The 21896-nt window shown below is 32.8% G+C and overlaps 1 protein-coding gene and 1 long non-coding RNA gene across 6 annotated transcripts in view; both read left to right on the top strand.

Moving 5' to 3' along the window:
• The window catches only part of LOC127064819 (extended synaptotagmin-2-B-like), a 21367-nt gene extending 4024 nt beyond the window's left edge, over positions 1–17343 (top strand). For 2 of the 5 annotated variants that reach the window (XM_050996397.1, XM_050996396.1), the window contains 18 exons: positions 4277–4458; positions 8532–8782; positions 11251–11336; positions 11496–11691; positions 11920–12287; positions 12374–12599; positions 12691–12839; positions 13325–13419; positions 13510–13683; positions 13783–13980; positions 14367–14636; positions 14728–14901; positions 14978–15176; positions 15417–15640; positions 15696–15918; positions 16179–16299; positions 16414–16628; positions 16708–17342. In XM_050996397.1, the coding sequence (XP_050852354.1) occupies positions 4396–4458; positions 8532–8782; positions 11251–11336; positions 11496–11691; positions 11920–12287; positions 12374–12599; positions 12691–12839; positions 13325–13419; positions 13510–13683; positions 13783–13980; positions 14367–14636; positions 14728–14901; positions 14978–15176; positions 15417–15640; positions 15696–15918; positions 16179–16299; positions 16414–16628; positions 16708–16862 (3387 nt within the window). In that variant the 5' untranslated portion in view covers positions 4277–4395 and the 3' untranslated portion in view covers positions 16863–17342. Of the gene's footprint in view, positions 1–1441; positions 2458–3458; positions 3603–4276; positions 4459–8531; positions 8783–11250; positions 11337–11495; positions 11692–11919; positions 12288–12373; positions 12600–12690; positions 12840–13324; positions 13420–13509; positions 13684–13782; positions 13981–14366; positions 14637–14727; positions 14902–14977; positions 15177–15416; positions 15641–15695; positions 15919–16178; positions 16300–16413; positions 16629–16707 lie in introns of those variants that run through there. The other 3 variants (XM_050996394.1, XM_050996399.1, XM_050996398.1) reach the window with 3 other exon arrangements.
• A 444-nt stretch (positions 17344–17787) lies between these two features.
• LOC127064835 (uncharacterized) lies at positions 17788–20859 on the top strand. The gene is made up of 3 exons (XR_007781835.1): positions 17788–17956; positions 20026–20085; positions 20519–20859. It is a non-coding gene; the product is annotated as an uncharacterized LOC127064835 (long non-coding RNA).
• Positions 20860–21896: the final 1037 nt, after the last annotated feature.

Consider the following 21896-nt stretch of genomic DNA (forward strand, 5'->3'; position numbering starts at 1 on the left):
TGTTCTTCTTCTTTTTTTTTTATTTTTTTCTTTTTTTATATGCATTATCGATTCGAAACTCTTCTAAAATGTACTATACGTTTTTAATCATATGACGATGATAACGGTCAAAGAGAAATAATAAAGTGTATAATCTGCATATTTTCATCGTCGTCAGGTCGTTAATCAAATTATTTACCGTTGCGATTAATCGCATGAACGGGCATCGTGTGTACATATGCTATGGCGTTGGCAGGATACGATGAAGATATAATATTTTTTCTAGAATTTGTTAAAGGGAAACAACATCAAGGAAACAGTGAGAGAGAGAGAGAGATAATTTCCTTTTCCTCGTAACTTTTTTATCGATATAGCATGCACTTAAGAGAACATCGATACTGTGTACTATATTAATCTTTTCTTTCTTAATTATTATCAATTTGAAATTTTGTATTTACGTATTTTTTTTACAAGTCAAAAAATTATTGAAAATAAGTGTTGATCTTCATAGACATGGATTGTGCATTCAAGTTATCAACTTTTCAAGTATAGCGATCGGTAAGAAAATCAAAGTGAAAATAACCGTGGCTTGGTTTATTGGTTCACCAAGGGTAATTCGACACCATAACTATGACGATTTTTTTTGTTCTTTTTTTCCGTGCTATACCAGCGTAATATTATAAACCGCATTCGAATCTTAAAGTGCATAAACGCACTACTAGTAATGGCACCATAGTATTACACCTTGCTGTTCGCAGTTACGATCGTTGTGCGTTAGATACGCCTCGATAACCGTGGAACTTGTTAAATTACGAAAGATCGACCGCGAATACGATAATGAGATGAATGAAACCAATCGGCAATGGCATGTGAAACGAGCGTAACTTTAAAAAAAATTTTCTTGTAGGTTTACGAAGATCGTACAATCGATCGATCGATGATGGATTATCTCGTTTTTAGATCCTACGACAATCGTGTTTTATAATATAAATAATATTTTTTTCATATTTTATTTAATTTGGAATAATTTTTAGAGATTGATTTAGAGAATCATTTAAAGTATACAAGATTAATTTTGTTTTTCTTTTTAATCTTTACATACAAAAGTAATCTAAATTCAATGTAATGTAAAAGAAATTCTAAGTAAAAAATTTATTATTTAAAATGAGAAAGTACTTGGATACGTACGGGATCGATTAATATATATATATATATATATATATATATATATATATATATATATATATAATATACTATATAGATATACTTTACTTTAGGATAAAGGATTTTAATCCTAGATTGCAGCACGACGAGTTTTATTTTGCAATATACATATAGAAAAGATCGAAGTGGTTTACCGTTCCAGGAAAGGTAGGGTGGCGCAAGCGCGCAACAGATCCTTCCTTCTTACGCTACGAAAGAAAAAGCTTATGGCTAGTTGATCCTAGCTCCTTCGGTACGAACGTTCTACTTATATCAAACGTGAAATTTCGATATTTCCCGCCAAATTTTTTGGGATATAACATATGTGTACGATAAAAACTTTTCGAAAACTTAAATACTCTGTCGAGATTCGTTCGTAATATTTTTTATTATAAAAAAGAAAAAAAGTTTACGAAAGTGCTCAAAGAATTTGACAGTACTTTACGAATAACAAGAAACTATTATTGATATTTCTGTTTTTATTTTATGTTTTATCTCGCTAATCCTTTTAATAATTTATTTTTAATTACGAGTATATCGTAATTGATATCTCTTCTTAGTATCGTACAATTTTTCTTTCTTCTTTTTTTCCCGGCTTACAATTCAATTGATAATCATCAATTGATAATATTTATTAACTTATCAAACAAAGATTTTAACACAAATAATACAAATAATAAAGCACATGTCATTTATACATAATGTGGTCATTCATAAAGATGCGTATTCATTGTTTCGATTAAATCTACTACCGATACCGGTTTTCAATATATCTACCAACAAAGAAACTCGAGGACATTGTCACATCGTGTATAGAGCTTTACTATAATATTAGAACCAATCGATTTAATAAAGCTAATAGCTTATTGATCGATTTCGATATCTCTCAAAGCGATTAGAATCTTTCGCGATAAACTTTCCTGTTACTTTCGCTTTCTATTCGATTTAACATTTACAAAGTATTACTATATATACACATATATATATACACATATATATTGGTATAAGAAAAATAAGAAAAAAGAAAATAGGAAAAAGAAAAAGAAAAAGAAAAAGAAAGGGTGTCGACAATGAACGATCGATTTTGAAGGTGTAACCCGTTTCTTAACTCTGTCGATCGATAAACCTCATAACGATTATGGCGAGAAATACAAGGAGAGAGTGACCAGGTGAAACGGGAAAAGTTTTGCTTGTATGGAAAGAAAAAAAAAAGAATGCAACTACTTTCCACCTTCATGGCGAGGCATTTGAAGCGAGGAGCATCCCTGAAAAAAGGTAGAACAACACCGTTGAGCGAACACTGTGCTTATAAGATAAAAGTGATTCTATCGTAATTATCGTTGTTCCATATATGCATATATGTATATGCTTACCTTCCTGTATGCTTGGAGATTTAATTGAGAGAGAAAGAGTGAGATGACCTCATTATCCTCTTAGTGTTAATACTTGAACGTAGTATAGTATAGTATAGTACTATCGAGGTGTAGTATTCTGTTAAAGAACGAACTTGGACAATTCATGTTGTAGTATCACATTTGATTGACACACACACACACACATATATATATATGTTTAAGTGGATATAGGTATACGATCTAAACCCTAGTATAGTGCTATTTACTATGAGTATAGCTTTACTCGATATCAATTATCATCACGCGATGTTACAGGACACGTTGAACGAGTTGTATATCATGTAACGATTGTTCGCAACGTAAGTTCGACGGAAGTATGTTTCCATATAAATAAGAATTTTTATTGTTACTCTTGGTAGATGTTTCAAGAAACGAAGAGAGAAAAATAGAGAGAGAGAGAGAGAGAGAGAGAGAGAGAGAGAGAGAGAGAGAGAGAGAGAAAAGTACCGCAATATCGTAAGCCATGATTCTTAAACCACCTAATAACGCACGAGCGTTACGAGTCACGTATGTATGTATACATATATGTACATACATCATAAAAGTATATATAATCCAACAGAATCGACTGGTACGCAGCGGTATTTTCTATTAAATTATCGAGACTGCTAACAATCTCGATAACATTTTTCAATAAATTTTTCTTTTTGTTTCTCTTCTTTTTCTCTTTTTGTCAGCAATTTTCAACAAAACAAAAGATCGTCGTTATCGTTTTAAATCATGAAAGGCGAAAAGGTTACGATATAAATTTCTGTCTAAGGTGTCTTCATAATGTCAAGGCCACATCGTCTATTATCTTTCCTTGTTCCGTTTAGTGCATTACACCGATGGATATCTTCTGGCATTTCATTTAAAGTATCGCTGTCTATTAGATAACAGGTGCCAACCATTCAGTGTTATCGTTTTGAAAACTATCGTCGATTATCTATCAGTAAACTTTAGTGCAACGTTTCGATCATCATTACGTCAAAAAGTTGATCGTTGGTTAATATATCGAGCAAGAAGGTATATCCCTAGCGAAATCACCACGTTCGGCCATGGGAATTTAGTTGGTTGTCTTAACAAACGAACAGACGTTTCGTGACATTCCAAGGAGCGAGGGTGAATTCATTATGTCCGCGGTTGCATCGTTAATTGTTCAGGCACTTCGCTCGTCCTTGCATTCTCACATATTTGCGCAAAACTCTTCGATCGACCTGACGTTCACTTTACTACACAAACTGGTTTTCTTTACTCTTTTTCCACGATAAAAGAAGGTGGAAATATAATTTTATTATTTTCTTTCTTTTCTACAATCTTACCTCCAATAATATCGACATTTAAGTGAGTCGCGTTGAACGAAGAAAAAGAAAAGAGAAAGAAAGAAAAGTAATTCGAGAGAAAAGAAAAAGAATCGTTCGTTGAAATTAGAACGTATTTAATCAATGAATTAAAAAATATACAAATATATTTATAGTGAAATAATAGTCGTAAATTATGAATATCGTATATGTAAAATATATTAGAGCTTACTATTGTTTTTTCTTTTTTTTTTCGTTTTTTTATTATCATTCTCTTATCGTTGAAACCATGAAATCGTAAACAATTATTTTAAATAAGAGAAACTGCGTACATTAATTTGACGATGTTCGCAAGATTATTGAATGAACTTGATTAACATCTTACGTTATTGTTTTCAGGGAAGCGCGAAGTCGTTGGAGGCGGAAGTCCCGTCAAAACTTCGTTAGCTTCCGCAGGGGCTTCGAACAAATCCCTGAACGGTGTTCCTGCATGCAGCATTGCAGGAGAAACTGCCAATATGACACTAAACGATCTTGCTCCCGATGAAGAGTTTGCATTGGCAGTTGCACAGAAAACTCAGGTAAATAATAAATAAATATCATTGATTGAATTTTTGTACAAAAGTCGTCTTACAATCGGAAACATTTAAGTTTAGTAAAATTAATTATTAAATAAAGATAAAAAAAATATATAGATATACACACGATATTTATCAGATATGATTGTCCTAATTCCTATTATATAGATATAATACATATATGAAAGTTATCGTTATCGAATAGAAATGAATAGCATTTGAGATGCGTGCCAAGATATTTATGGAATTCCGAGTAATAAGGAAACGCTCGTTAAGAATTTAGCACCATACCGTATCGTATTATGATATTAGAACTGTAATGTATTAGCAATGCGATACACAGTCACTGGATTATTTATTAATACAATGCGTCTTTTTACTGGTTCGTGCCTTTATGGTTTTTCGACCGTAAATTGTTGCATCGTTCAACGGTAACTTAATCCGACTGTATAAAGCTCGTAAAACTCGTTACAATTTTTCCGCTTTTCTTTTTTCTCTCTCTCTCTCTTTTTTTTTTCTATTCAAGTTTATTTTCCGCTTTTTCTTTTCTTTATAAATTACGACCGAATTAACTTCTCCAACAGATTGCTTTTTTTCTCGTTATTTATTTACGAGACGAAGTGGTAGAGATACATTTGTGAATGTTTATAGGTATTAAAAATATAACGTGAGCGTTAGATCGTACGTTCATCGGCCTTAATAACGAATGCAGATCGAAATGGATGCCACGTCGGAAAGTTGCATTTAAGGGTCGTCAAAAGAGAAAGATAGAGAGAAAGAGAGAGAGAGAGAGAGAGAGAGAGAGAGAGAGAGAGAGAGAGAGAGAGAGAGAGAGAGAGAGAGAATTATTCTTTCATGTGTGGGAAGTACCGGAGACAATGCTTTCCGGTACGACACCCGTGAGAGTTTCAACTGATTTTTATCGTTAATTTCTTACCTCCTTCCTTATCCGTTGACTTAGCAAGAATCGGTTGTTACCCTTATATACCGATAATATTCTTATTTTAACTACTCGTTTCTTTTATACGTAACACCTACGTATTTTTTTTTTTACACGTTCCCTCTTTTTTTTTTCTTTTTTCCTCTTTCTTTTTTTATATAATGTTTTTTGTTCTTTCATTTCAGCACAAAATTTATAAAAAGACATTTCTCTTTGATACCTTGTATTTTGCTTTTTGTTATCATCGATTATGGCGGAAATAATATACGTGGGAGACATAGAAAAAGAAATGGAAGAATAAATTTAATATCATTTGGTTGAGCGACTCTCGTGATAAGACTTGTGTGTCGACAATTTTCATAAAGGAACACTATTTTGCAAAGATAATATTGGAATTCATTTGCGGAAAGATTCGCAGACAAGATATTTATTCCGAGTACGAAGAGTACGAAGCGAGACTAGTTTAAAAATAGATATGCCAGTACAAGTAAGACGATCGGGTAGTGTAGGTGTTCTTTTGTGAAAATTTTGTGATAGAAATCGACAATAGAGTTCTTATATTGGAATAAAAGAAAAACATACATATATTTGTAATTAGAAAAGAAAAATATATAAATCTGAACTTCGATGACGATAGTACGAGCAATCAAAGTTTCGTAGAATACTGGTATCTCTGTATCTCGGTATTTTTCTCTTTGGTATCTCTTTTTACAAATATTTTCGAAAAAAAAGAAAGAAAGAAAAGAAAAAAATAGGAACAAATCACTTCGTCGTTGGATTCCTTTCGAAACGTTCATGCAATTCTTGTGTCGCGTGTTAGAGAGTAACATATTGCGAGTATGTTATTAGTGTTATTAAAGTAAAGTATCACACGAAGAAGACGTGGTCTATTTTTACGGTCTTACGAGTTTTCTTAACATTGTACGACTTTCTAATTAATGATATGTTGCACTCTTGACAGGACAGTTTGAATTACTATTGCGTAAAGTCGAAGAAACGCGATGGGTACAACGATGATCATGTGTACGAACTTTTATTTTTATTCTCCCCCACTCTCTCACTCTCTCTCTCTCTCTCTCTCTCTCTCTGTTTCTCTCTGTGTCTCTTTCTATCTTTTTTTACTTCTCCCTACTCCCTGTTCTTACGTCGAGAAAATATACTATATATTGTTCTAAGCCGTAAATAATGTTAGAAAAACCAAACTTGTAAAACGTTAGATATCATTCATATTTTATATATCATCGAACTTTATTTGTTATGAAAACACCTGTCAAATAAATTTCGCATCTACCGTTAGAGTGAGAAAGCACGAGAGAGAAATAATTCTTTCCTTTTTTTCTCTCTTTTCTCTTTCCTTTTTTTTTTTAAGACTGAATATATTCTCTTCGAAGATATCAAGATCATCGGTGTTCTTTAAAAAAAGAAAAAAAAATAAATATCGCTTCGAGTCGCTCATTCATCGAAGAGAGGCGTCGAAAAAATTGTTAGATCGTGATCTTGATCGATAAGATTTTTTTCAAGTATTTTTTTCTTTCTTTCTGCGAATGCTCGTTTTGCTTCCTCCTTCTTTATTTTCATCTACTTCTTTTTTTCCTTCATTTTTTACATTTGAAATCGAATTTCAGTGAGGTAACGCGATATATTTAACGTGTAGATCTCGATATCGTCAAGGGCAGAGATCCGTAAGCGTAAAGAGCAAGGTAAGGCGTTATGATCGAGAGATCTCACCTTGGTTCAGTAGCGTTTGAGAGAAAACCGATCTGGAGTTGAGAAGACAAGTTCTACTTGTGGAGTGCACTTTCTCTCTCTCTCTTTCTCTCTTCAGTTATTCATGATGTACGCATAATTGCAAACTTTCACGAAATTTCAGCGCGACATTCGTCATTGCGCCTGTCATTCGGATTTATGCGCCTCGCTTGCCTGTATAAAATCGTTCGTCCTTTTTGTGCCACCTCGCAAAGTTACGCGTCCTCATTTTTGAGAAATAATCTCGCTTCGTCGTTCACTCTCGTCGAAAAAAAAAAAAAAAGAGAGAAAGAAAAAAAGAAAAAGAAAGGAAAAAAAATTATTCAATTTAATGCCAGATCGCGTTTATACGATTTAACTCACCTACATTAAATTCGTGGATACGTACGTATTTACACGCATACAAGATACATACGTATCTACGTAGCGAAGTTAACGAAAGGATTTACGATTTTAATTGTCCGACATGAATAATATCGTTCTTCTTGATTAATTATACTATTATAATCCTTTTTACGATTGTATTACGGAGGAATATACGATCTCTTTGTTTCTCTCTCTTTTTTTCCCTTGTTTTTTTTCTTCTCTCTCTCTCTCTCTCTCTCTCTCTTTTTTTCATTTTCTTTTTTACTTATTTCTTTACTTCTTTTTTTATTTTTTTTTATTTATTCTTTTTTTTTTTGGAACAACGAGAAAGAGTCGACTTCAATAATTTGTCCTGATCACCGATAAATAGAGACCAACTTGGTCCGACCGTGTTCTAAGGTTAATGACGTTCCTTCTATGACGTCATAGAACCCTTTTGCGAGAAAGCACGCAACGTTGCGTGTGACACGAACGAAAACGTGTCCTACATCCTGTGAAAGAGAAGGAGAAAAGAATTTTATGTAGATGGCCATCAAAGGTGCTATGTATTTTCGATTTTTAACTAACTATCTGTTATATTTTACTCTCGAATTTCTTCGATTCGACTCACCGTCTATTATAACTACACGAAGCGTTTTGTTCAACTCGATCGCGAACGAATACATTCGTTATTTTCTATATCATTGGAAAAATATTTACTTTTCCAATTCTACTTCATTCTATCACTGTGAAATCACTAGTTACTTCGTATATATACGAAGTGTCTCATATTTTTCTTCATGACCGAGTAATACCTAAACGCATGCTTCGTGTAATAAAAAATATTATTAGAAAAAAATTTACAAGATATGTAATTTTTATGTCACGTAATTTTTTTCTTTTTAGTTAACTGAAAGGGTTAAAACGAATCGGAGTTTGAATAAAACAAAACACTTCGTTCGTTTCTTCGAAGCTTCGTCAAGAGATTAAATTAATTTTACTTTTTTTCTTTTCTTTTTTTTTTTCTTTTTCCTTTCTTTTTCAGAGAGATGCGGAAGTGAAACGCGGTGCTCTGTATCTCGGCTTGGCTCTTACGATCGCCTGGATAATCGGAGCAGCCGGTCTGTCATTAGCCTGGTTGGTCCTAGTTTTGGCATTGGTTGGTACAATCATGAAGGCGAGAATATCGCGTCTACTTCAAACGGCTCTACAACACAAACTGTCCAGCTTAAGAAGAAGACGTGCCTTGTACAAAGACGAAACGGCCGAGTGGCTTAGTTTATTGTTCAACAAATGGTAAATATCGATCGAATGGAATACTCTACAAAATCTAAATTTTTACAATCGATATTAGGTTCGTTTATTTTTCTTACAATTTCGAATCTGATCGATATTATTTCATATGCGAAATAAATCTGATCGCGATAGAGAGTTACGTTGTGTAATCGATATTTAACATAAAGTTTGAGTATGCGTATTAGAGGGTGGAGTCACATGACTTGTGTTACAGAGTACCTCGATGGTGATATCAATCAAAGTGTCGAAAAAGAAAAGGAACAAAACAAATAAAAATTGCATCCAATGAAATCGTTCTTCGAGATAGATATAATCGTTTCTTTTATTAATCGATCTCTTTCGAAGTTGTTAAAAGTAAGAAAAAAAAAAAAGTAGAGAAGTAAAAAGAAAAAAGAAATGAAAAACGTACATAGACATTTGCAAGGAGTTACGTCAGGTGATTTCACTCGGTATAGAAAATTCTCTGTTTTAGTAGTCTACTACTACGATTATGCTTTCCTACGACCGTAAATCGTAATAGGAGTTCCCTCCGCGCGGTTAAAATAATTACATATCGCGATAATTGCAGGCGATCGTGAACATCACAGATATAATATAGCTATATACCGTGTGCTCTACCGGGTCCGCACTAACACAATCGTCGTATAGTCGGAGAATAGGTGAACGAACCTCTCGTTCGAGAATGAGTACTGTATAGGCATTTGTAAACATTCCACATTCCTCGCGCGTACACCCATTGCCTTTCACGTTTCTCCCACACATCGACGAGAAGAGAATCGGTGACCGCGAGAGAGCTGCAGGGCAGTTGACAAAACGAAATGAAACTGCTGCTCGACGCTCGAAACTTATGGGACCGATGAAAATGATATAGAGTATCGTATATGGAGGATGATACTCGACCTAATCGATTCCAATGATGACGAGAAAGTACATAGATACGTATATATATATATATGTATCTTATGTATAAATAAATAAATAACACATAAAAGAAATACAAATATATAAGCGCTTACAATAACTACGTATTTGTTACGTACGGTTGAACATTCGATCAATTAAATAGAAATTTATAGAAGATTAGAAATCGTTAGAAATTTTGTACTACACAGTCACGCTCGATGATATTACGGGTCTTATCTTTATGACTATTTATAGAGGTCTAGATAAAATGAAAAATGTAACTTAATATAAGGACGATAAAGATCGTTGGGAACATTTGTTAGATTTTCATTTTGATTTTGATTGATTTAATTAGGGCTCCTTTTATATACATACATACATATATCGTTGAGAATGTACATGCTTAATATACGCTCGATAGCAAGCAAGATTTTCTCGTTTCTTGGAGTGTCGAAGCAGCTAGAGCAGACCGCGAGGGAATGGGACTGGAAAGAGTACTACTTATTTGGATAGTTGATAGGCCTGTTCGTACATTCCTGGACACCCGTCCCTCGGTTCTCTTCTACTTGAGAAACATACACATACGAGAGAAAGTAGTAAATCGAAAGAGTACACACAAATGCAAGAAGAACGTTCCTGGCCGAGTCACGTCTAACAACGATATGTAACGCATATACAAACTCGAATGGTTCGATCACGTGGCAGCATATAGAATGCATTTTCGTGGTTGGTCCTGTCTCTTAACTTTTTCCGATTTTTGTAAAAACATTATCAATATTAACATTATTATTACTAATCACGAACGCGTTGGCAATGTCAATCAGAATGATTTCTGGATCGTTTAGATTTATCGTTTTAATTTTTATCTCGTAAAAATATATAGATTTCCGTTCAATTTGTAAGAACATCATGTATGTACGTTGTGGTAATGCTATAGAACGAAACGTTGTTTGCACAGTTTGCTGTTAACAGGAACGTTACGTTAATGAGACGAATTCATTATCGTAGAATGGCGAGAGTAAAGTGACCGTGATCAGGGCTATCGATACATCGTACTCTTATATCGGATTTCTATATAGTTGAAGGTTTAATCCCTTCAAAAACTTATATTACAAATTCACTTGATATACTTTGTCTTGGATAATCGTATCAAAAAAATTTCATTGGAATTTCATCAGGGACTTAACATAATCTCATTTTTCCCCCATTCTATTTTTCGTTTCCATGCCTTCGAGAACTGAAATAACTAAAGCCTCCCCTTCTCATTTTGATTTAATAATAGAATGTCGTTGATATATTAAAACTAATACTACGTAGCTACGATCGCGAAAGCCATCGTGTTGAATTCTAATCGAAATATATATATAGTTCGTTGAAGAAACACTTAAGAAATGAAATTGCGATGTTTCATGAATTAAACGAGTCAGAGTGCTGTAAAGTTATTATGACTAGGTATGTATCGTCGTTACTCTCGTAATTGAAATTTTCACGCGGTACATTTCACGTCAGTTAATTGGAAGTAGAACGTTTCAATAATTAAACACGTTTTCTTGTTCTAATTTCAGGTGGACATTTAGCGCGGCCAGTATATTTTCTTTAGTTAAGGAACGTCTAGAGCCTTTGTTGAACGAAGCCAAACCTTGTATATTGGGTAAGTTGAGTCAAGCTTTTTTTTTCTTTCTCTTGTTGTTTTTTCTTTTTTTTTCTTTTTTCCCTCTCTCTCTCTCTTTAAGAGAATATTATTTCCATGAGGATTCGGACAGAGAATTACTCTTTTTTTTTTCATGGACTCGTGGATATATTGTTTAAGGACCGTTAGAGTTACGGGAACTTACTCTTGGCGAGCAAACACCATATGTAACGCGCGTGAGGACTCTGGACTATAGTTGCGAGGATGAAACGTTGGACGGTCATTCAGGAGAGAGAAAACTATCAATCGAGGCCGATGTACGATTGGACTGCGAGCAATTTCGCATGCTCATAGAATCCCGTCTCTTTTGGAAGGGGTAAATTTACGACTACGTAAATCCCGATATAATTAATATCCCGAACGGTTCGATTGGTGTAAATTTTCATCCTGATTTACGATACGATACGATTATAAAGTGACCATTTTTTTTCCTTTCTTTTATATATATATATATATGTACATATATCTCTCTTTTTTTCTCATGCGTGGTGTATGTACGTGTATGTATGTGTGTATGTGTGTGTGTGTGTGTGTCTTTTTAAAGCATTGGCATGGACATCGATATGGCCGTGGAAAAGCTGTCCCTCTCCGGAAAGATTCTCGCCACTCTGACCCTGAATTCTCTGGCACCGTTTCCACACGCGACCAGCCTTAGCGTGAGCTTCTTGGAGAAACCGGACGTTTGGTTCAGCGTGAGAATTCTACGAACCGTGCAGATGATGGAGATACCTTTAATCAAGACCTGGATACATGCTGTAGTTACCGATGCTTTGGCAAGTTGGCTCGTTGATCCGGGTCATCTGGAATTGAATTTAAGAGCTCAGGAAAGACCTGGCCCTGTATTGGATTCTTTGGCTAATTCGATACCGCAAGGTGTACTAACTGTTGTATTGAGTCAAAATGGTTCACCACGTACGTAGAATGCTAAATCTGCTTCTTTTTAAGAGTTTCTTAAAAATCCGACGAACGTTCAACCTTGTTTTCATTATTTTGCATAGCTATCATAGGGGATGAAGTAAGGTGGCTGGTAGTGACCGTAGGAGATCAACGTCGTGTCACGTCACATCTGAATTCAACATGGACGGAGGATGTTTCGTTTCTTGTTGGACCATTGGACAATGAAAGGATCATGATCAAATTGAAGACGAAGAGGCTCGTCAGTACCATCACCTTAGCGCAATTTGAATTAGCACTCGGTGTTTACAATTGGGAGAATTCTCAGATGTAAGTATAGTATCGTTGATTATTTAATTAAGATGAATATTTATTCATAATTATTAAAAATAATAATTATTGATATTTTCAATCGTGGCAGCGTTGAAACCGTACTACAACAAAAGAAACCTTCTCGTAGCAGTTCAAACATTCCAAATATTAATGCTCGATTAGAGTATACGCCCATTCCTAATTTGGAGCCGGATTTGCCACGACCTGAATTAACCGAAGACATGTTACACAATGCAGGTGAATTATTTATAATCTATTTATGTGATATTAATCGATACATTAAAATTTATTTATACGAATAAATTGATAAAAAGAAAGGAGCAATACGTGTAAAATCGTCATAGACCGTGCTTAAAGTATTAGACGTACTACACTATTTGATATTTTCAGTGACACGAAAGTATCTCTCTCGAGCACAGAAATCAGGTAAAAATAATATGCGATGTTAAAGTCGGTCGTAATAAGTGTGGCTTTCGAGCATGATCTCTTATACTTTTCATTTTTTTCTATTCGACGCACGGCGCAAAAACTTATCACTCATTAGAAATAATTTGATAAAGAAAAAAAAGAAAGAAAGAAAGTGAAAGAGAGAGAGAGAAAGAGAAAGAGAGAGAGAGAGAGGGGGGAGGGGAAAGAAAGAATTCTCAGTAGTTCTTTCTTTTTTTGTCAAATTTGACGACACTATAAATTTTTTGATATGATACACATTAAATATTTTTTAGGTGTCCTAGTGGTTTATATCCATTCATCGGAGAATCTTAACTGTGATAGTTCACAATGCAATCCTTACTGTATGTTGTTTAATAATCGAAAGAAGGTAAGTTGTAGACACATACACGGAGAGACACTTTGTTATATTAAAAATAAAAGTGTCATCAGATGATACATGGAACAATTTACTTCAAAGGTGAAAACTACACACTACGTTCGTAATACTACCTCTCCGAGTTGGGAATGTAGAGCACAGTTTCTCGTACAAGATTATACTCAAGTTTGTCTTAGCTTTGTTATATATTCTTGGAATATATCAAAGTCTTGTGATTCGGATATGCTTGGGCTTGCTATGATGTCATTATCACAGGTGAATTGTGATTTATATAATATATAACAAAATTGTTTCAACGAACTTACTTCAACGAAATTACATTGTTTATTATATATATGTTAAAATCTTTTTAAGGAATCAACGTGGGTACTTAGAAAAGAATTAACTCTGAATGGTACAAACAGTATTTCCACCATGACGGTTTCCATATTATTTTATCCTGTAAAGAGTGTACAACAAGTAGTTACCAGTCGAAGAAGCAGTATGGTTCCCGTTGCGTCGGATGATGAACCGAAATCAAAGAGAAATAGTTTACCCTGGATGCAACAAGCTGTTAGTTTTTGAATATTTAATTACATTACTAGCCTACATTTGATACATTTTTTGGAAACGTATCAATATATATTTTAAAATTATTATAACATTGTATTAAATAGCACATGAGAATCAGTTATATATACATTCATACATATATAAAAACTTAATGATTTTTTATTTTGTTATGTCGTCTATTATGTTTTGTTGTGTTATCCATTATGTTTTTTTATGTTGTACTCAACATCAAATATTTTTGTTCATTGAACATAATACTTTGTTTTCCGTACTGTATGTATTATTTGGTGCATACTTTGTATCAATCATTGACACTAATCTGTATTGATCTATGAATATGTCAACACACAATGTTTTATTTATAACATCTTTTACGTTCTCTTTAGAAATTATTATTAATTCACAAAGACGTCGACCCTGCTTCTTCCGATATATCGAGTCTTCTATCCACTGGAAGTGGCTTAATGGAAGTGACATTGTTACGCGCTAAGGATTTAGTTGCGAAAGATTTAAATGGCTTTAGCGATCCATTCTGTGAGCTCAAATTAAATAACGAGACAAAGTACAAAAGTAGTATAAAGAAAAAAACGTTGAATCCATGTTGGGATGAAAGCTCCATAATGGGTCTACCTCGCTCAGGAGAAAGTTTAGATATTGTAACAATCATCGTATATTTTATCATAATAATAGCATAATTTATAATAACGACGAAAGAAATTTCTTGAAAAATTTTGATATTTTCTATAGGTCTTATGGGATCATGACACTTTTGGTATGAAAGATTATTTGGGTAAAGTATCATTGACTCTCGACGACATTAGAAAACTTTCCAACAGTGATCAGTCTCATTGGTTCACGTTAAAGGGAACCAAAACGGGATCTGTTGAGCTGAAAATCAAAGTTCTCTCCGAGGAATATGAGGTATAGAAAATTAAAAAAAATGTAAACACCATAATATTTATTCGTTACCTTTACTTATCCATTTACTTTATTTCAGACCCAAAGCACGTACGCAGCCAGTAATGCGAGCGAGGGTTCTTCTCGTTACAACATCGAAGCTGAATCAATATCTAATATCATAAGAAGGCCATCGATGGAAAAATCTAAAATGAAGTTACATCTGGATCCTGTTATCCCACCACCACCACCTCCACGTACTGTTACTTTACTCAAACCTACGACGTCCAATCAATCTGGTAATATGAACGTTTCTTTCAAAACAAACATTTGAAATGATAAATAAGCTTGCTATATAACCTTGACTCTCATTCGTTCAATATGTGTCAATTTATGTAAATATTATGATCTTATGAATCAATGAGTATAAGCTTTACGATACATGTGTAAATGAGATTCAAGGTTATACGAGATGTGCCTACAAATCTACCCTACAATATCCAATTCATTTATTATTATTATATTATTATTTCAAATAGATAAAACCAGTACAACGAGTAAAGAATCAAACGAAATGAACGGTACTCAAAATTCTTGGATGTCCAGAGTAGTCAATGAAACCATCACCGATGTAGTCGACGAAGCCGACGCTCCAAAAATAAGGGAAAGACGATCGTCCCATCATAGTTTAACACCCAGTCCCGAACAAAACTTTGGCAAGAAGCTACCACAGTACAATAGCTTTCGCGTTATGAAACAAAAGGTAAATGTGATATTCATCTCGATGTATCTAAATATATTGTTACCTCTAATTATAGGTCAAGAGAGGATTGAAACTCCGCAGATTCCGTTCGGAAGTAAATATAGAAGATAATAAAAACGAAAGCAAGGGTATTACATTGAGTTTAGAACCTAGGGGTGGTGGAGAAGCTGATGCTACGGAATTGTTACAAGGAGCTGGTTTAGCACATGCTGTTTCGCAACCTGATATGCTTGGTAGAATAAGACAGCCTAGTCCACGTTTACGAATAAGACCAAATGGTGAATCATGTATATATATATATATGCGCGCGTGTGTGTTATATTATAGCGATTATGTTACATTAACGAAGATCGAATATAAACAGGATAGAACGAAAACGTTTTTCGTGTTACGCTCGTTCAACGAGATATCAAAATATGTTTTCCTTTTTTCAATACATGCGAACAAAACGAGACACGACTAAACGTATAAAATATTTCGTTCGATCTTGCGTTTATATATTTCCTATCGTATTTAAAATATTTTTTATCTATTATAGAATTGAAAATCGTTAATGGTACCAGAGAGAGATATTCAGGAGTGGAGGGCAAAGTTTTGCAAGCACAGGGACTTCACGTAGCTCACATTGCTCAGCTATATTGTCGAGTTAAATTTCAAACGTAAGCAACGATAGCTTATATCATATCATTCGTTCGTAAGTAAATATCAAGAACGATAAGGATATTGATATGGATACGCCTGTTTTTTTTTTTTTTTCTCATTCTCGTTTTCAGATGCAACAGTCCAGAGAAAATGTCATCCTCCGCTAATGCCGGTAAAACAATAGCAAAATCACGATTATTACCGGCAATGCCAAATCCACAATTCAGTATAGATTTTCATATAGAAAGTGACAGCGTACCGAGGCAAGCTTTACTCATATTCGAGATTAGAGGTGCCAGTAAGGAATTATTGGCAAGTCGGCGTATCACTTTACACGAACTATTAGGTTTGTTACTTGTGCACTTGTTAATGGTTAAATCGTTGAATCGACGTTACGTTTGAAACGTCTGTTTATCAATTTATAGGCGTATCAGCTGCGAGCAACGAAGTACATACCTGGTTGGCATTGAACAATGGAGCTTCGTTAGAAATTCAAATTGCTCATGGAAAAGAATTAAAAAATAAATCGTCCAAGAAATTATTTCGTTCATGGTCCGTACATCGAATAGGGAAAATATGAGGGTTAGCCAAGGTCAGACTTATCTGACAACGTTTCCACTGAAATTATCTATTTGTTTTCTTTTTTCAATCTCTCTAATCAAAATCGATTAGTATATTGGTATATCTCGAAAAAAGAGAAACCGATTTAATACCATGATTATTTTCTAAGATAGAATACAATGTTCTCTTTTAATATTTCGATTCGTAATAATATCGGGACGAATCTCATTACGAATTATACTCAATAGGATCATCTCAAATATTTGTCATTGTAATATCTCGTTTGTATTATAAAATATGCGCATAAATGTTTATACGTTAAGATAAGTTATAAAGAATATCTTATATATCGAAGTTCGAAGTATCATCTCTCTACGTTTACAATTTTAAACTAATCGTAATATATATATATAGATATATATATATACTACAGAGAATGTAATTAATATACTAATAAGAACCGATATCCGTACTTCCGAAATTTAATATAAATCATATTTTATAAATAAATCTCACTGAGTATTTTATCTCAGGAATCATCGGTCCATTATCAATTTCCACCACGAATAAATCTCAATAACAAACTTCTATGATGGAATACAGAAAGAAAAAAGAGAAAAAGAACAAATCTCTTGAACCTAAGTAAAAATAGAAATAAAATAAATATAATCGCAATGAGGTAAAAAAAAATTTGATGAAAAAAAGAAATTAATAAATAAAATAAGAAAAAAATGATACGATCGAATAACAAAGCTTACGATAATCAAAGTGTCGCGTACGAAAGGTCGCGCGTGAATGAAATAAGTTATATTGCGACTGATTCTTTTCCCCTTCCCCCACTACTTGTGCCATAAGTCACGTGATTTACACACGGCCCTGCAGGTTGTTGCGCATGGCACGTCAGTAGTGCCGGTTGCACTTGCCGACGGAAAACGTTCAGTACTCGTATCAGGAGTGGGGGAGGATCGATATATTCGACGGCACCGACGCTATGCTGTTAAGACAGTATCGAACAACGACGTAGACGTTCCAAATACGTATAATATTTCCAAGTAAATTCAAAAGACAAATACATCGACAAGATGCCGGGACCGTCCTGCGAGAAATGCAAAGGTGAGAATATCTTCTTGAAATTTCTTTAGAAATTTTCTAATACGAAATCGCAGAAAAATCTTTTCCTAAGACTGCGATGGCACGAAATTATTTTATTTCATTATTTTACTTTATTTTTCTTTTCTTTTCTTTTCTTTTCTTTTTTCATGTTATATAAGTAAAATGAAATAAAAGTTCACTTAGATCGTAATATTTGTTAAAGTAAAATCAAAATTTGTTGTTATATATTGATCATTTATGATTTATGAATGAACGTTTTTGTTTTTTTTTTATTTTTTATTTTTCTATTCGAATGAATTAATCGTTGAAACGCATTGTTTTAATGAATTGTTTTTATTTCGATTTAGGTATTGAATTTTGTTTTATTATTTTTTTTCTCTCACTCAGAGCTAATCGAAAATTACGTAAATGTATTAGTCATTATTTCTATTTGGAAAATGACTAAACAATCTTTTTCCATATGACGTGACTTTACAATAATTTGACGCAATTGTTTCTCGTCGCAGACGGCACATTAAATTCGATTTTTAAAGCTTTTTTCTTTTTTATCGCTTTTAAACATTGCCGATAAATATAAACAAATACATTTCTATCGATATAAAATAAATTCTTATCTTGTAAAAAAATATTTCACGAATATCGTGTTACGTTAATCGCGTGTAAACAAAGATACGTTAACTACGTATATAATACTGCGATCGGTTTTTTTTTGTATTATATATTTTTTGCATTCTACACATATGCATAAGTATATATATATATACATGCATATGCAAGTGTATGAGTATATATACGAATTTAAATGAGGTTAATGTACGGTGAGTCCGATACTATTTATAACTTTTATTTTAACAGTAAGTTTCCTTTCGGAATAATTTTTATTGACTCAACAAAATATTATTTTGAATTACGTAATATTTTCTACAATTTCTTTTTAAATAATAATTAATTAAAAAAAAATCATATTGAATCATATTAATAAATCGTTCTATATATATCTTTTAATATTATATTTTTTATATTTATTTTATATATTTATATATATATTTTTTATATATATATACACATTTTTATAAATATATACATTTTGTTAATTAATATATGCAAAAGAAACGTATGAAGAATTTGTGTTGGAAACAAGTTGAACTGAATTTTAACAAGATGAAATTTAATCGAGGAATTTATTTCGTGTAAAGAAAAAAAAGAAAATAAAGAATAAAATATCGAGAATCAACCGTGAGAGGAATTTAATAATAATTTTATTGTGTAGAATTGTGACACGTCATGTACATCGAACGAGGGGGAATTTCGATGGGTATTAACATGTCCGCCGATGCATTCACGTATCATCGAAGTTCTTTCATTAAGATCTATTACTCGATAAAGTAGTGAGGACGGTCAACGATCGCTTCAATTAATTTTGTGGTTGCCTTCTCACTTGACTTTTAACGAACGCGTGAATCTACACTTCCGGGTAGACAACGACGACGACGACGGCAATATAGTTACTTTGATAATTTCGATCTAATTGAAAATAAAATAGTAGAATATATAAGTAAATGCATTATTATATTCATTCGAACAAAACATATTTTGTTAATTATTAATCCATTTCTAGAAAGAGATTTTTTTTCATAGAGATCAACTTTTCTTTTCTTTTTTTTTCCTTTCGTCTCATTATTAAATAAAAAATCTTATTATTCGATATAGTTCATGAAAATCGAAAGTATACCTAATCGATATAATCTTTCAATCTCTTCATCTTTGCGTTTATGTAATGAAAAAAATATAACGTTTTCGATACGTTTGATAATCGTAAAGTGAAACGATAGAATGATAATTTATTATGTCATGGAGAATAGAGAAATATATTTCTACGATTTATCGCATGCACATATGTATATTTAAACTAACGTTTAAGTTACACGAATGATTTATTTAAATATTTAAAAAATTTTTTTGAAATAACTATATATATATATAAATGCGTAAAAAATGTATATTCCTTCGGAAACTATTTAAAAATTCTTATGTAACGCGTAATTAAAAATGATTCATATTTGTTCCAGATAAATGCCAGGACTGCAAATGCGGCGATAATTGTAAATGCTGTGATACAAGTTCCGGAGGTATTTTAAAATTAAAAATAGTTTCTTTATCGTTAACTTCGAGTCTCTTACGAAATTTTAACAATAACATTTCGTTATTGAGTTTAGTTAGAACTTTTCGGAGATACGAACTATCGACTTTAAAAAATTACGTCACGCCACAATGCACAATAGGAATGCTGTGTTAAGACTTTGAAGGCGACTGTACGCTTCCTTTTCATCTCGAGCAACGACCGAGTAACCGTGACCGTTTCTAATGAGAGTTCGTTGTATCTCCATGAGATGTATTTTCTTCTTCTCTCGTACATAACTTCTCTCTTTTTCTCCGTCATCGACATTTTACAATAATTAAATTTAACAAAAAAATGAACTCGAAGTTTAACATCGACTTAAATAGTACGTCGAATATTTGCACATACTAATTAATAAAATTCATTTTTTTTTCTCCTTTCAGAGAAATGTTGTTGCTGTTGCAAGACAACCGGCAATTGCGTTTGCACGACCTGTAAATGTTAATTACGATCTAACGTAATGACTAGTAGCTGCAGGACGGGTGTGAAGGATGAAAATCGGGAGGCGCAATAATAATGATTTTTGTTGATATATATTCAACTGCAGCTTACAGATATATATATACATATATACACGTATATATATATATATAAATTAGATATAGTCATTCAGTTACAATGATTATATTATTGTTACCTTTCGATTGGCTGAAACATTATATTGTATTTAAATATTTTAATATTTCTTGAGCATTTAAATAAACTTATACAAATGTTCCTCTAATCCTTCAAAATGTTATAATTTTTAAGCGTTTCTAAATCTTCCATTTACCCAGTTATAGATTTTTCTCGTGCGGTATAACACGAGTTCGATTTTTTTTCGAATTATCATTGTTTTACGATCGGAGAAAGTCGATTTTATTTTTCTAAGAAATAACTCGCTAAGAAATTCCTTCCTGTTTCTTTCTTTAATCGTATCGCTGCGCAGTTTACTGAAAAAATATTATTTAGAAAGTGTATAAGAAGAATTGAGTAAATACGATGACTACTCATAAATTCGTAGAAAACATTTTTCGAATAATAGTATTGTTACGTAACTTCGATAAATTACTTTATAATTACGATTAATAACAATACACTAAAAACACTGTAAGTTTTACACACTGACTTCGAATTACAGAGGGAAGCACTAGTCAACTTGCAGCAGATATAAAGAACGATAATACAGTTTCCTTCATGAGTAAAAGTTGATAAGCAAGGTCTCGTTTTATTTTTATTGATCGATAAAGGAAGTAAACTGTTTTAGCAACTTAAAGTATTGTAGGAATCTTTAGAAAAAACGATAGTATCGTACAACTACTATTTATAGAGCTGCATGTGTTTTTACTTCAGATGGAGTAGCTTTTACATTATTGATAAATTCTTTATTTTTTTGTAATTTTTTTTTTATTCGAATGATTTTAATTCAATGCTTCAAAGTAGTAGATAAAATTGTCTAAGAATTTTTTAACAGTTTATCAACTTAAAAATTTCTTATTGAAGTAATTTTTTTAATCTTTAATCGTATACCTTTAGGGGTAGTTCTTGTACATAAGAAAGGTAGACGTAGACAAACATGCAGAATTATTTTATTCGATATGGATCTTTAATTCCTCTCATTATCATTTCCTCAAGCAACAACAATCGTTCCGAAATGAAGGAGGCGTTATTAACCGCGTTATCATTTTTTCTTCTTTTTGGTAAATTCACGGAAACAATGTTCGAGGGATACACCTGGTATCTTGTAAACATCAAATGGACCCGCTCCGGCGAAGCATAAAA

Source organism: Vespula vulgaris, chromosome 6 (genome assembly GCF_905475345.1).
Source record: "Vespula vulgaris chromosome 6, iyVesVulg1.1, whole genome shotgun sequence".
Classification (NCBI taxonomy): domain Eukaryota; kingdom Metazoa; phylum Arthropoda; class Insecta; order Hymenoptera; family Vespidae; genus Vespula; species Vespula vulgaris.